Genomic DNA, 14,328 nt, shown 5'->3' with positions numbered 1-14,328 from the left:
GTTCATATTTTAAGTAATCTAACGACAATCGGTTACATAGGGGAAATCTACCCTTTCCAATCAAAAACCTATCTTCGTCATATGGAGAGTTTGATGCTCGATTAAAGCTCCAAAAATACTATTTGGGCTATAAACTTACCAGCAACAGCACCGCCTCGAGTAAGCACGCAAATGTATGCCTCTTACCGGCCAAAAAGATCACATTTAATGCACTTTTGATCATAATTTGTATTTTGCGAGACCACTTCTCATCATTTTGTTGGCACACACAGTGACACACACGAGAATCCCTCAAACGCTTAATGAATATCGCCAAAATTAACTTTTCACTTTCGCTTACTTTTTCACGGCGCTTAAGATATGAAATTGCTTCCAACTACCGGCAACATGTTCTTTTGATCATTAGTAAGGCACTCACTTGAAGAATAATCCCGAAAAATGTAATAAATTAGCAAGCGCCATCAAAAAAACAAACGCGCCAAGTCGTTTGACGTTTCAATTTCCACTTTGCATTCCACTCGAAGGCTGAAGAAAACCGAGCGAGAGACGAAGGCAAAAAAGAACAAAGGTTGGCCGTCAACACCACCAGCAGCACAGCCAGCGATGCCAGGAAACTTTCCTATAAATGCCACTTTTCGTGAGTGTTCGTTTGAACTGTCAGCGCAAATGGCAACACTCGACAGAGTGTTGGAAGAAAAAGAACTAAGCCGATATTAGAAAAATGGGCGTGGCCCAATGCATTCGCCTCGATTAGAATACCCTTGGGAATTTTTTTTGTTAAATGCTTGGTAAAGAAATAGAATAACTTTTAGTGAAAGTGAAAATAAACAGAAATGTTCACAAAAACTTGCTTTACTCGTTGGTGTACTTGGTTTTAGTAAAATTCAAGAGAGACTCTAGATTATCCAGCATCATTCAAACACGACCGCTTATTAGGATTAAAATGGGTAGATTTCCCCTAGTGATTTTGATTTAGAAGAATTTATCGTGGAAAACGTGAAGTTTGCAAGTGGATCAACAAAAAACGTGGACAAGAATCCATACAATGTTCCATAAAATAAACCGTCTAAAATTCTAAAACACCGCAAAAATCAAATTTTAATTGGTGGGGGAGGGGGGGGGTCTTCAAAGAGAGGTGGATTTTAACTCAAGAAGAAGGGGAGGGAGATTAAACGGAAATCAGAAACTTTAACATAGCATAAACCGCCATTCCGGGCATCAAATAGACAGAGCAAGAATATTAAAATTCACCACTTTAATGCATGTGGCCTCAAATATATGAAAAAATCGAAAATTACACTTTTTTTTTTGAAAAATATCAAAATTCATTTGTTTTCATTATACTAAGTACAAACAACACAAAAAGTCACAAAAAAGCAAAAAATATTTTGGCCGCTCGCTTATATGGAAATACCCCATAGTGAGATGTCGGTCCGCGTTCTGATCGGATTTCAGCGTACGAGTCGGAGATGCAGTTTCACGTTCTGCCCAAGCTCAACATCTCGTTGCCGACGTCGTACATCGACCCGGCTACAATTCAGCTGGCCGACTGGATGTTCCTGGTTGATCCGGACGTCATTATCGGTGCCGAGTTTTACATGAACTTGCTGACGGACGAACGGGTGAAACCAGCTGTGTTCGGTTGGATCATTTCTGGCCGGCTTCCCGGCAGCGTTCCAGAATCGACGTCTCTCGTATCCGACGCGGCAATCGACGAACAGCTGACCAGATTTTGGGAACTGGAAACGTGCCGCACCAAGAGCACGCACTCGATCGAAGAATCCACGTGCGAGCAGCTGTTCGAGGAGACGACGGTTCGTGACGAAACTGGAAGATTTGTTGTGACGCTGCCCAAAGAGAAGTACGCTGTCCAGCGTATCGGTGAGTCCAGATCAACAGCCATCAAACGCCTCCTGGGACTGGAGAAGCGGCTGTCAGCGAATCCAGACCTGAAACAACAATACAGTGATTTTATTCACGACTATGAAGCCACGGGACACATGAAACGGGTTGCCGGCGACACGGCTGGTGGAGAGTTATCGTATTAAGGGGTCGTTCATAAACCACGTGGCCTTTTTTTGAGAATTTTTGACCCCCCCCTCCCCCCTCATGGTTTTTCGTGGTTTCACGCCAACCCACCTTATATGGCCACGTGGCTTTTTCCTCCCAGGTGAAAAATAAAAAAACAAAATTAGTTTAAATTTCAAAAATGTTTATCCACAAATGATATAGCGTCAGTTGGGGGTGACTTTTGTCAAAAACGATATTACTGTTATTCAATTCAATTCAATTCATGTTTATTTCTTGTACTAAGCATAATACATTTTTTTTTACCTTATAAACTAGTGTAGAGTTATGGAGATCCTTGCAGCTACAGCATTATCAGTAATCATTGGATTAGATTAATTTGTTATACTTGGTGAGATTTAACGGAAGCAGAAAAATTCAATTACAAAAAAAACTTCTAAAATTGCTAATAGGTGGATAGAGGGAAGAGAAACTTGCTGTTGTTATTTTAACACAATAAAAACCAAATGATATCGAAATAAACAATGTTGGGGAATGTTCTTGAATGATTTACCAACATTTTCCCAGAATATGGCTATAATAATAAAGTATAATCACACCGTTCATAAATGTTATCCGTTTAAAAATTGACCCAAGCTCACCCCTTAGAGGGGGCGACATTGGGTCAAATAGAACACATTTTAAGTGCTATAAGTGCTATAAGAAAATGTTTGTATGTGCTGTAAAACCATTAAGGCCAATTTAAATTAAAAAAACGAAAAACGAAACTATTGGCACTACGCCCCCCGGGGCATGGCCTTCCTCTAACGTGGGATTTCTGCTCCAGCGCCTCTGACGAGACAAGAGAAACCGGGACCGACGTTTTACTTCACCATCCGATAGAAGCTCAGTGGATAAGGCGGGAATCGAACCCGCGTCTCATAGCATCATCGGGATCGGCAGCCGAAGCCGCTACCCCTGCGCCACGAGACCCACAAAAAAACAGATATTCATTTAAAGGAGTTTGAACATTTTTTACATTACAAAGTTGGCGGTAATTTTTTGGTAAATTAAAATGTTCCATGTTTTTTAAGTGCAAGAGCTATCCATAAATCATTTGTGTAAACCAAGCATTTCAGAATTTTAAAATTAAAAAAAAACATATAATAACAGTAGATCAATACTCTACGAAATCGATATTTTTTTAAATTTTAGTTCTAGTATTTTTTAATCCGGCTAAAACGTTTTTGGTGCTTTCGGTATGCCCAAAGAAGCCATTTTGCATCATTTGTTTGTCCATATAATTTTCCATACAAATTTGGCAGCTGTCCATGCAAAAATGATGCATAAAAATTTAAAAATCTGTATCTTTTGAAGGAATTTTTTGATCGATTCGGTGTCTTCGGCAAAGTTGTAGGTTTGCATAAGTACTACACTGAAAAAAATGATACAAAGTAAAAAAATGGTGATTTTTAATTTAACTTTTGTCACTAAAACTTGATTTGCAAAAACATTATTTTTATTTTTTTATATGTTTAAGGAGACATAAACTTTTCAGAAATTCACAGGCTGTGCAAAATATCTTTGACCGAGTTATGAAAAAATCAATAGTAAAGTAAATCTTTCCCAGTTCCTGAGGGGAACACCCTTGAAGAGTATCGGGGCCGGCCTTTACAAAGCGGATTCAGTGGCAGTTTTCATTCTCAACTTAATGTTAACATGTTAAGGTTAATGTCAACATTCCATAGGTCGCCTCCCTAAGGTGTCGTGATAAGGTTCAGTTTGTGACGATACACTACCTTCCCTTTACTAAGCAATCGATTCCAGAAGGGAAAAGATCACACGGTGTGTTGGTCCGAGCCGGGATTTGAACCCCGATCTACCGCTTACGAGGCGGAAGCAATACTGATTTTTATTAATTAATTAATTTGGTTTTATTGGTGAATAATCAAGATACAATCAGTTCTTTTGCAATTCATAACAGAGTTTTGGAGTTCCTTTCAGCGGTGTGTTGCATCATAATCCATTTTGGAACAATTATTTCTATAACTAAGGCACTAACAAGAGCAAGAAAAATTAAAAAAAAACTTGCTAAAATTGCAAAGGAAAGGGGAAAGAAAGAGCTTATAACTAAAACACAGTATTTAATCATTTGTAGATGTGCTTGATCATCAGCTCCCCAAGGGCCAGGAATTGCTCCGCCTTGTTACGGCAAGGAACCGCGTCATCATCTCCCCCGCGAGAGCAAAGAACTCCAGCAGGGTAAAGAGATCTTCCCCGGTGAGTTGCAAAGTAACCGCCGACCTTACAAGTCGCATTCTCAACGCCAGTCCGCAGTTTGTGTGCGCGTCGTTGCTTTTTAAAATGTGCACCGTAGACAAAAACAGTGTGGTTCTAGATTTTTGTCAACTCCAAAACCAACCAAGCCCAAAGCTTGTAAAAAAAATTCTCGCAGACCTTCAAGTAAACCAAGAAAACTTGCGAGCATTGCAATTATGCAATAGAAGAAGAATAGCCGTGCTGCAGTTCGCCGACTCAGCAATGGCCTCGTCCATCATCGACAAACCTCTGGTATATCAGGGTTGCAAAATCCCGATTTACCTGGACAACAACGCTACGGAAGTTCGTGTGCTTGACCTACCTCTAGGCATAAGCAATGATGACGTAGTCAAAGTGATGAGTAAATACGGCGAAATTTTGACCATCACCAACGACCGCTGGATTAACTTCTTCCCAGGGATCCCAAATGGAGTTCGGACCCTGCGGATGTTGCTGAAACAGCAAACGCTGAAATCAATCACTGTAAACAAGGCTGCTGCAGCAGTGACGATTATAGGCAAAAAATCGCTTTGCAAACTCAAAGCAAAGATCAAAAAATGTGCCGATTCGAGCAAAAAGGTGAACCAAAAAAGCAGTACACCATCGATTGAACCTGAGCCAAGCAGCAGCAGCAGTAAAAGCAACAACAGTGAACCTGACCTATATGCAATGCAAACAAGTGAAATTTATGAAGAAGACAACGGTGGATTCGAGACCGTGCTTTCTAAGCACACTCTCAAAACCCGGAAGCGCTTACAGGCATATTTGGACGCGGATGACGAATTGACAACAAAACGAAGAGAGATGGCTGCAGAAGAAACAGATAAAGAAGATGAAGATGTCATAAAAGCAAAATATTATAAGAAAAAGTGTTGTGAGATAACTTCTAAATGCCTGGAAGAAGAGGACGACGATAAACTTGATAATTCACTCTCTAAATATTCCGCTAAATATTTGAAACATAGACAGAAATCGTTAGAAAAAAGGCATGGTAATAATTATTGAAGTGATTTTAAACTCTGTAATCTTTCCTCTTTCACTATCCACCTTGAAGAGATGAATGCACAATGGTGTAAAGTCTCTAAAATAAAACAAAAAAAAAAAGATCTTCCCCGGTGACTTCTTGCTGGGCCGCATTGCCGCTACCGGCAGCAACCACGCTGGCAAACGATCGCCCCCAGCCAGGAGGGAATGCTGAGTTGTCCGCGGGAACCGTACGCTGCCCAGAAGCCGGCACGGTTACGCTCGTACTTCGCTGAGGAGGGTGGGACGCTGCTGCTTTCTTCTTCCTCAATTCCTGCTCCTCGAGGTAGGTTTTCCGTGCGCTGCATCCACGGTAGTTGCTGGTATGGTTACCTCCACAGTTGGCGCACTTGATGCGCGCCTTGGTTTGTGCTGCCTCGTCCCCCAATTCCGCCTTGCTCGGCAGTGCGCACGCCTCCGAGAGGTGTGTTTCACTGCACTTCACGCAGCGGGGCGGGAGGTTGCAGTTCCGCGAGCCGTGGCCAAATTTCTGGCAACGGTGGCATTGCGCTGCGTCCGTCAGGTTTTTTGAGTAAAACCACCAGTTTACCCAAAAAACGCCTTAGTTTTCCGCAGGTCTTGTATTTTGACGGTGCCGCGGTCGAAGTACAACAGGTACAGTGTGTGTGTACCTGTGACCGTTGTCTTCCGCGAGAGGACTTTTATGTCTTTTATGTCGGGCGGTCTTGGTACCCCTGCAAGACGACCTTAACGGCTGTCTTCTGCACGGGGTCGAATGTGTAGAACTTGAACTTTTTACTCTTCCAGGTCGAAGTTCTTGCTGTCAAATGTGTAGACTTGCACTGACGACTTACCGATTTTCAGACAATATCCGAGGCCTTCCAGCAACTCGTCAATATCGTCCGCCAACGTGTCCAAAACATAGATTGGAGGTGGTCTACGTTCCTTTGGAGAATTGTTCGTTTTTTTAAGTCGATACTTTCTTCCGTGCACGTCCATCGTATTCGTCGTCGTCGGTAGAACTGCTACCGTCGGTGTTGTTGTTGTTTTCTTCGTCGTCACTCAGCATCTGGAACTCGTTCCTGATGGGAATGTTGGCGGATGTTGACGTGTAGGTCGTGGCACCGGAAGTACCGTAACGGGTTCGCACTGGTGATCTTGGAACATATCCGGGATGTAGTAACTTTTTGTCTATGCCTTCTGAGCTCACGCTCCCCCTGCGCGATGGCGGTCGACACGGCGTTGGTTTGTTTACCTTTTTGCACACGGCCGGTAGACGAACTTCGCGGGTTTTTCGAGGCCGCACTCGAACTGCCACGGCCGGCCTTTGGCATGCTGCAGGAGCAAACTCGCGTGTAATCGCGGTAGATTACGGCGGAAAATTTCGAAAAAACGATAGAGCACTGAGCACTTGACTGCTGCTTGCTCTCGTGCGTACACGGAGGTGCAATACTGATTTTTTTTTCAAAAAATCAAAATATTGGTCGCAAAAAAAATTCAACTTTATTTTTCGATGCAGAATCAAATTTGCAATAAAAAAGTACTCTAGTGAAAGTGCACCGTTTTCAAGTTAAAGCCCTTTTGGGTAACTTTTTTGAAAATAGTAGCAGTTTTCATTGTTTTTTTTTAATTAGTGCACATGTTTGCCTACTCTTGAAAAAAAATATTTTTGAAAAGCTGAAAAAAATCTCTATATTTTGCTTTTTTGAACTTTGTTAATACGACCATTAGTTGCTGAGATATTGTCATGCAAAGATTTAGAAACAAGAAAATTTGTGTTTTCTAAGTCTCACCCAAAAAACCCATCATATGCCAACGTCGATATCTCAGTAACTAATGGTCCGATGTACAATGTTAAAAAGTGAAACTTTCGTGAAATTTTCCGATCTCTCCGATCAAAAAATTCCTTCAAATATTTTTGAATTTTCATACATCATTTTTGTATGGACAGCTGCCAAATTTGTATGGAAAATTATATGGACAAACTAATGATGAAAAATGGCTTCTTTGGGCATACCGAAGGCACCAAAAAAGTTTCAGCCAGATTAAAAAATACAAAAAAATGAATGCTCAGTATAACAATTTATTGAAATGGTACAGAAAGTAAAACAAATCTCTTAATAAAACAAGAAACTTAGTAAAGCATATGTATCCAAACAGTAACTTGGTTATAAACTGAAGGCCAAAATAATAAAATTGCAATGCAAAATAAATATGCCTTAGAATTTAAGCTTCTTGTGGCACTGCAGGAGGTTTGCTTGGAGGAGGAGCAGGTGCTCTACTGGCCAGCAGGGATGGTATTTTCTCGTTTCCTCGCCGATGGCGAGGGCTTTTAAATATCGTCCCTCGCTCAAATCATCAAATTTTCGGCGTTCTCCCAAAACTGCATCAAGAGAGCGAAGTGAAAACGACGCCGATGAAATAGCGAGCAACGAACAAATCGATGCGTAAGACGGAAAAAATCTCTCACACGGCCAGTCCCCTCGCTCAAAAAGCAAGAGAAAGAGCAATCGTGAAATTCTCTCGCCCGTAAGCCCTGTAGAAATGAGTTCATTTGTGTGCGTGAGCTCCAGTGTATGTATACAGCAATTTCGTGTGCGTGTCTCTCCGGTTGGAACGATAGTTCCATCAGGCCCAGCGATACGGTATTTCTCGTCGGTTCGTTGGGCTTTCGATATTCGCGATAGCAAGCCGACCATCACTCGGCTGCGAAAGAGAAGAGAAATTTTAAGAGACGAGGAACGCACCGAAATATGCATCAATTATAGTGCGATGGTGATGGTTTACCTACCCTGCTGGCCAGGTCGGCAGACCGATTCCCGGTTTTTTCTGAGCGGCGGCAAGGACAAGAAGCTGGGTACCGGCATTATCGTGCGGGGCAAGATGCAGGATCGCGTGTTCGGCTTCACGGCGATCAGCGAGCGAATGTGTAAGTTGAGGATAAGAGGCCGTTTCTTCAACTACAGCATCATCAACGTGCACTGCCCCCACGAAGAAAAGACCGATGATGAGCGCGGCAGGATGTAAAGATCAACATTGGGGACATGAACGCTCGGTTCGGAAGGGAGGAAATGTTTCGACCGACAATAGGCCCAGAAAGTCTACATGCGGCCACGAACGAAAACGGCCAACGCTGCATCGACTTCGCAGCCTCCCGTGGAATGGTGGTCAGGAGCACCTACTTTCCTCGCAAGGACATCCACAAAGCCACCTGGACATCACCTGACCAACGGACCTTAACGCAAATCGACCACGTCCTGATCGACGGCCGATTCTTCTCGGACGTAACGCACGTGCGCACCTTTCGCGGTGCGAATATTGACTCGGACCACTACCTAGTTGGAGTTGACATGCGCTCAAAGCTGTCGACGGTGTTCAACCAAAGCCGAAGCCGGCGGGCCCCTCCGTTCAATACCGCATGTCTGCAGAGCGGAGATGTGGCCCACAGTTACGCGCAGCAGCTGGAAGCGAATCTGCCAGGTGAAGAGGAACTTGGCGCAGCCTCGCTCGAAGATGGTTGGAGTCGCATACGCTCAGCCATCGGCAGTGCAGCGGAAGCCACACTGGGTAGTGCGATCCGAGTCAGCCGAAACGATTGGTACGACGACGAGTGCCAACGGATTACCGCCGAGAAGAAGGCTGCTTACGACAGGAAGCTGCACAAGGCGACGAGAGGGAACGTGGAACGATACAGACAGGCTCGGAATCGGCAGGTCACGGTCTTCAAGCTCAAGAAGCGCCAGCAGGAAGACCGGGATTGCGCAGAAATGGAGCAGCTATTCCGAGCTAACGAGTCGCGGAAGTTTTACGAGAAGGTGGACCGGTCCCGCAAAGGCTTCGTGCCGCGAGCCGATGTATGCAGGGACAACGAGGGAAACTTGATCGTGAACAAAAGCGAGGTGTTGGACAGGTGGAAGCAGTACTTCAACGAGCACCTCAACGGCGATGAAGCGAACGGAGACGGCGATGGAGTCAACCTTGGAGCACCCGTAGCTGATGAACAGTTCCCAGCACCTGATCTGGAGACGGTGAAGAGGGAGATCAGGAAGCTGAAGAACAACAGAGCTGCCAGCAAAGATCGGTTACCCGGTGAGCTCTTCAAATATGGAGGAGAGAAACTGGCGAGGGCGCTTCACTGTGTGATCTCCAAGACCTGGGAGGAGGAGAAGCGACCGGATGAATGGATGGATGGTGTCGTGTGCCCCATCTACAAAAAGGGCGATAAGCTGGAATGCGGCAACTACCGCGGCATAACGCTTATCAACGCCGCCTACAAAATCCTCTCTCAGATCCTCTGCTGTCAGCTGTCACCCCATGCAAGGAGGTTCGTGGGGCCCTACCAAGCGGGCTTCACCGGCGCGCGTGCCACCACGGACCAAATATTCTGTCTCCGACAGATCCTCGAGAAATGTCGTGAGTACAACGTGCCCACACATCACATCTTTATCGACTTCAAGGCGGCCTACACAGAAAAAAATATGTAAATTTACACAGCACGTAATTACTATTTCTTATGTAAACTCACTCAATGTAATGTTGAAATATGATGTAAAGAGTAAAAAGTCATGGAAATTACTCCAATGTAAATCTAAATCTAATGTAAATCATGAATCTAATGGAAACGTTGAGCATGGAAACTCAAATCTGATGAATTTCTACCCGTGTTCGGCTTCCTGTAAATTCCTATTTAATGTAAATCATATATCCAATGTATTTCTGCCAAACGTTGACTTCAAAACTACCCGAACTAAAAATAGTTATATTTGGTTCTCTTTCTATCGCTCTCATACTTCGCTGGCCCACTGCCTGAGCCTCAACCTGAACAAATTGATGCTTTAGCCGCTCGTTTATAAAATGCGAAGATGGCTCAGTCGGCAGCGGGTAGCAGCAGTAACACCGAACATCCTACCCGTCGTCTGTTCGATTCCAGTCCAGCGTTATTCCACTTGGCCGTCGACGAGAAAGCGTCCCCTACCTGTGATACAAGTTTTTAAAATCGGAATTTCCATTTGCTGCCCGCTTCAATCATTTTAAAATAGAACATAGGCCTTTTCCTACTGCAATCCAAGTCGAGCTTCTCATTCCCATTGGCCTATCAGAATTAGTTGATTTGAACTAATGTAAATTCCAAAAGTAATGTAAATTCCAAAAGTAATGTAAATTCCAAAACTAATGTAAATTTTCAAAACTAATGTAAATTTCCAATGAATCTAATGTAAATATACATCATTTATCATGATACCTTTTGGTACATGATAAATAATGTAAATCTACAGGAATATTTTTCTCTGTGTATGATACAGTCGACCGCGAGCAGCTATGGCAGATTATGCACGAGAACGGATTCCCGGATAAACTGACTCGGCTGATCAAGGCTACCTTGGATGGTGTGATGTGTCACGTGCATGTTTCGGCGGATTTAGCGGAACCCTTTGGATCACGCCGAGGGCTGCAGCAAGGTGATGGCTTAATCCTGCACAGAAAAAAATATGTAAATTTACACAGCACGTAATTACTGTTTCTTATGTAAACTCACTCAATGTAATGTTGAAATATGATGTAAAGAGTAAAAAGTCATGGAAATTACTCCAATGTAAATCTAAATCTAATGTAAATCATGAATCTAATGGAAACGTTGAGCATGGAAACTCAAATCTGATGAATTTCTACCCGTGTTCGGCTTCCTGTAAATTCCTGTAAAATCCTGTAAATCATATATCCAATGTATTTCTGCCAAACGTTGACTTCAAAACTACCCGAACTAAAAATAGTAATATTTGGTTCTCTTTCTATCGCTCTCATATTTCGCTGGCCCACTGCCTGAGCCTCGCCCTGAACAAGTTGATGCTTTAGCCGCTCGTTTATAAAATGCGAAGATGGCTCAGTCGGCAGCGGGTAGCAGCAGTAACACCGAACATTCTACCCGTCGTCCGTTCGATTCCAGTCCAGCGTTGGCCGTCGACGAGAAAGCGTCCCCTACCTGTGAAACAACTTTTTAAAATCATAATTTCCTTTTGCTGCCCGTTTCACTCATTTTAAAATAGAACATAGGCCACACCCTTTTCCTACTGCAATCCAAGTCGAGGTTCTCATTCCCATTGGCCAATCAGAATTAGTTGATTTCAACTAATGTAAATTTCAAAACTAATGTAAATTCCAAAACTAATGTAAATTTTCAAAACTAATGTAAATTTCCAATGAATCTAATGTAAATTTTCAATGAACCTAATGTAAATATACATCATTTATCATGATACCTTTTGGTACATGATAAATAATGTAAATTTACAGAAATATTTTTTTCTGTGTGTGCGCTTTTTAACATCGTTCTTGAGGGCATCATTCGACGGGCGGGCATCGAAACGAGTGGCACGATCATGAACAAGTCCTACCAGCTGCTTGCTTTTGCCGATGACATCGACATTGTAGCAAGAAACCTGGAGACGGTGAAAGATGTCTACACCCGACTGAAGATACAAGCAAGACGTGTAGGGCTTGGCATGAATACGACGAAAACAAAGTACATGAGAGGAAGGGGCTCGAGGGACGTCTGCCCCCCAAGTCTCACCCCTCTAGCTGTGGATGATGATGAGTTGGAGGAGGTGAGCGAGTTTGTGTACTTGGGATCGCTGGTAACCGCCGACAACAACACCAGCAAAGAGATCCGGACTCGTATTTTTGCTGGGAATCGTGCCAACTTCGGATTACGGAAGACCCTCACTTCAGATCGGGTGCAACGCCGCGCGAAGCTGACGATGTACAAAACACTGATCAGAACGGTAGTCCTCTATGGCCACGAGACCTGGACGATGCGGCAGGAGGACGAACGAGCCCTTGGAGTTTTCGAACGGAAGGTGCTACGAACGATCTACGGTGGAGTGCAGGTGTCTGACGGAGTGTGGCGACGACGCAAGAACCACGAACTGCACGCGCTTCTTGAAGAACCGACCATCGCCACCCAGGCGAAGATCGGAAGGCTCAGTTGGGCCGGCCATGTCGCCCGAATGGACGAGAGCCAGCCTGTCAGACTGCTTTTTGCCCGCGCTGAACCAGCTGGCGGTACAGGCAGGAGAGCAGGGAAACCGCGCGCACGATGGGGAGATCAAGTGAATGGTGACATCCGGAAGATCTGTAACCTGGGAAGTTGGACAGTAGCAGCACAAGACCGAGGAAAATGGAAGCGTCTTCTTGCTACAGCACGCGTACCTGGTGCGCTATGCTGATTGGTATGTTATGTATTTAAGCTTCTTTGTTATATAAACAGTATTCATGATTTAATTAAAATGCGCGTTTAAATATTTTCATAAAATCAAAATTATTAAATAAAAAAGTAAAAAGTTTTTTTAAAATATCTAGTTATCAAAGCTCCTAGTTCATATTGATTTTATTCCAAAGATTCATGAAAAACTAAACTAAAGCAACTTTTTTAACACCTAAACTTCAAGCTCGAGAAAAAGGGGGAATTTCCATACGAATTCCCCCTTTTTCTCGAGCATGAGAGTTTAGGTGTTAATTAAGCATGATTGATATCATTGATTCAGCGTGTCCAAAAAAAGTCGAGTTATGCCATACAAAAGTTATGTGAAAATAATCGGAAAAATCAATTTCGTATCTTTGGCAAAGTTGTATACAACGCGCTAAAAATCATTCTTTTAGTCATGGACGGCCAAATTGTTTAATTTCACAAAACTCTTACTCTTACTTTAACTTTAATTTGCTATCGAAACGTAGTTTGGATTAATTAAAAAAAATATAGAGTTTAAATTTGGAATTGATTTAGGTATATTTTTTTTTGGGTCCGCGACCCATGTTGGGTTGGGTTGGGTATGTTACCGGTCCCCTAAAATGGCACATTTTACCATGAACTTCTTCGCACGACTTCTTACTGTTGCTACTCCGGTCCCCATGATGTCCTCTACTTCGCTACCGCCATCTTCCTCTTGCGCAACAGGCATCCTTCGATGGTTTCCACCTTCAGCAGCGATGAATGGGTAGCCACTTTGTGTCCGGAAGCTGCCGGCCTTGTCTCCGGTCAATTCATCCATGGGTCCGATTTGACCGTACGCGGAAAGGCTCTGTGGCCCCAAACTTGACTCGCGAGCACAAGCCTTGAACGCCGGATTACCTCAGGTCCGACACCGGGAACCAGCAGCCAGTGACCTTTCGTCATCAACACTCCAGTCCCCGTCAGGTCCTACCTAACTTCCGCGACCAAGTTCCACTCCTTGCATCACAGCTGCTGCAATGGTGCAGGAACCATTTTGCGCTACCGTCGACAACAAACAAAACAGCAAATGTTCCGGCGCAGCCCCCGCATCCTGGTCACGGCACCAATGTTCGGCCCGATCGTCCAGTCTCCTACGTTGTGCATTACTGCGGGGACGTCCGGAACAAGAAACGAACGAATACGGTATGTTGGGTCGTGGACCCTGTTCAATGTTCGGACCCGTGAATTGGCCTACCTCGAACCGCGCTCACCTGAGTTCAATCCTCTGTTCATTGGACGTCTAATTCTACGTTGTGTTTTTCGTCATTTGTATGTTGTGTGTTTCTCTGTGTTCCATCCTTCCTTGTCCAAAAATCCTGTCTGTCCCGTTCCCGTCCCGCTTTCTTCCTTTTTTATTTTGTAGGTTCCACAGGTAAGTACGTTCAACAGGTTTGAATTTCGGCAGCAGCGGCAGCGGTAATTTTCTACCCACATCAGGTAGAACTACGATGGCGACACCTTCTTCTTTTCCAGGCAAACGAACTCCAAAACGGCGCACGAGAACGGCAGAGGACCAGCTTTCACGGCGGTTAACGGGTAAGTAGCAGGTAAGTTTTTCTTCTTCCACAGGTAACAACAGAAACGATCTTTTCTTGGTAAAAACTACAATTTTATTCCTTCGACCGAGACTTTATTCTAAGTCCGAAAGGCAAACAAAACCTCTCCACGCAACGCGATCCGACCGCGACGACGATTTATTTCTTCTGATTTTGACCAAGCAGTGTGAGAAGGAATGCGAAAGAATGTGTGAC

The 14,328-nt window shown here is 43.9% G+C and overlaps 1 protein-coding gene across 1 annotated transcript; it reads left to right on the top strand.

The window, feature by feature from the left end:
- Positions 1 to 1,469: 1,469 nt before the first annotated feature.
- LOC119770024 lies at positions 1,470 to 2,048 on the top strand. The gene has a single exon (XM_038264082.1). It carries the CDS (start codon positions 1,470 to 1,472, stop codon positions 2,046 to 2,048), a length of 579 nt encoding a protein of 192 aa, XP_038120010.1.
- The last annotated feature ends 12,280 nt before the right edge of the window (positions 2,049 to 14,328 follow it).

Source organism: Culex quinquefasciatus, chromosome 1, assembly GCF_015732765.1.
Source record: "Culex quinquefasciatus strain JHB chromosome 1, VPISU_Cqui_1.0_pri_paternal, whole genome shotgun sequence".
In the NCBI taxonomy this organism is placed as follows: Eukaryota; Metazoa; Arthropoda; class Insecta; order Diptera; family Culicidae; genus Culex; species Culex quinquefasciatus.
Note: the sequence above shows the minus strand (reverse complement) of the source record. Positions and strands in the feature narration are given on the sequence as shown.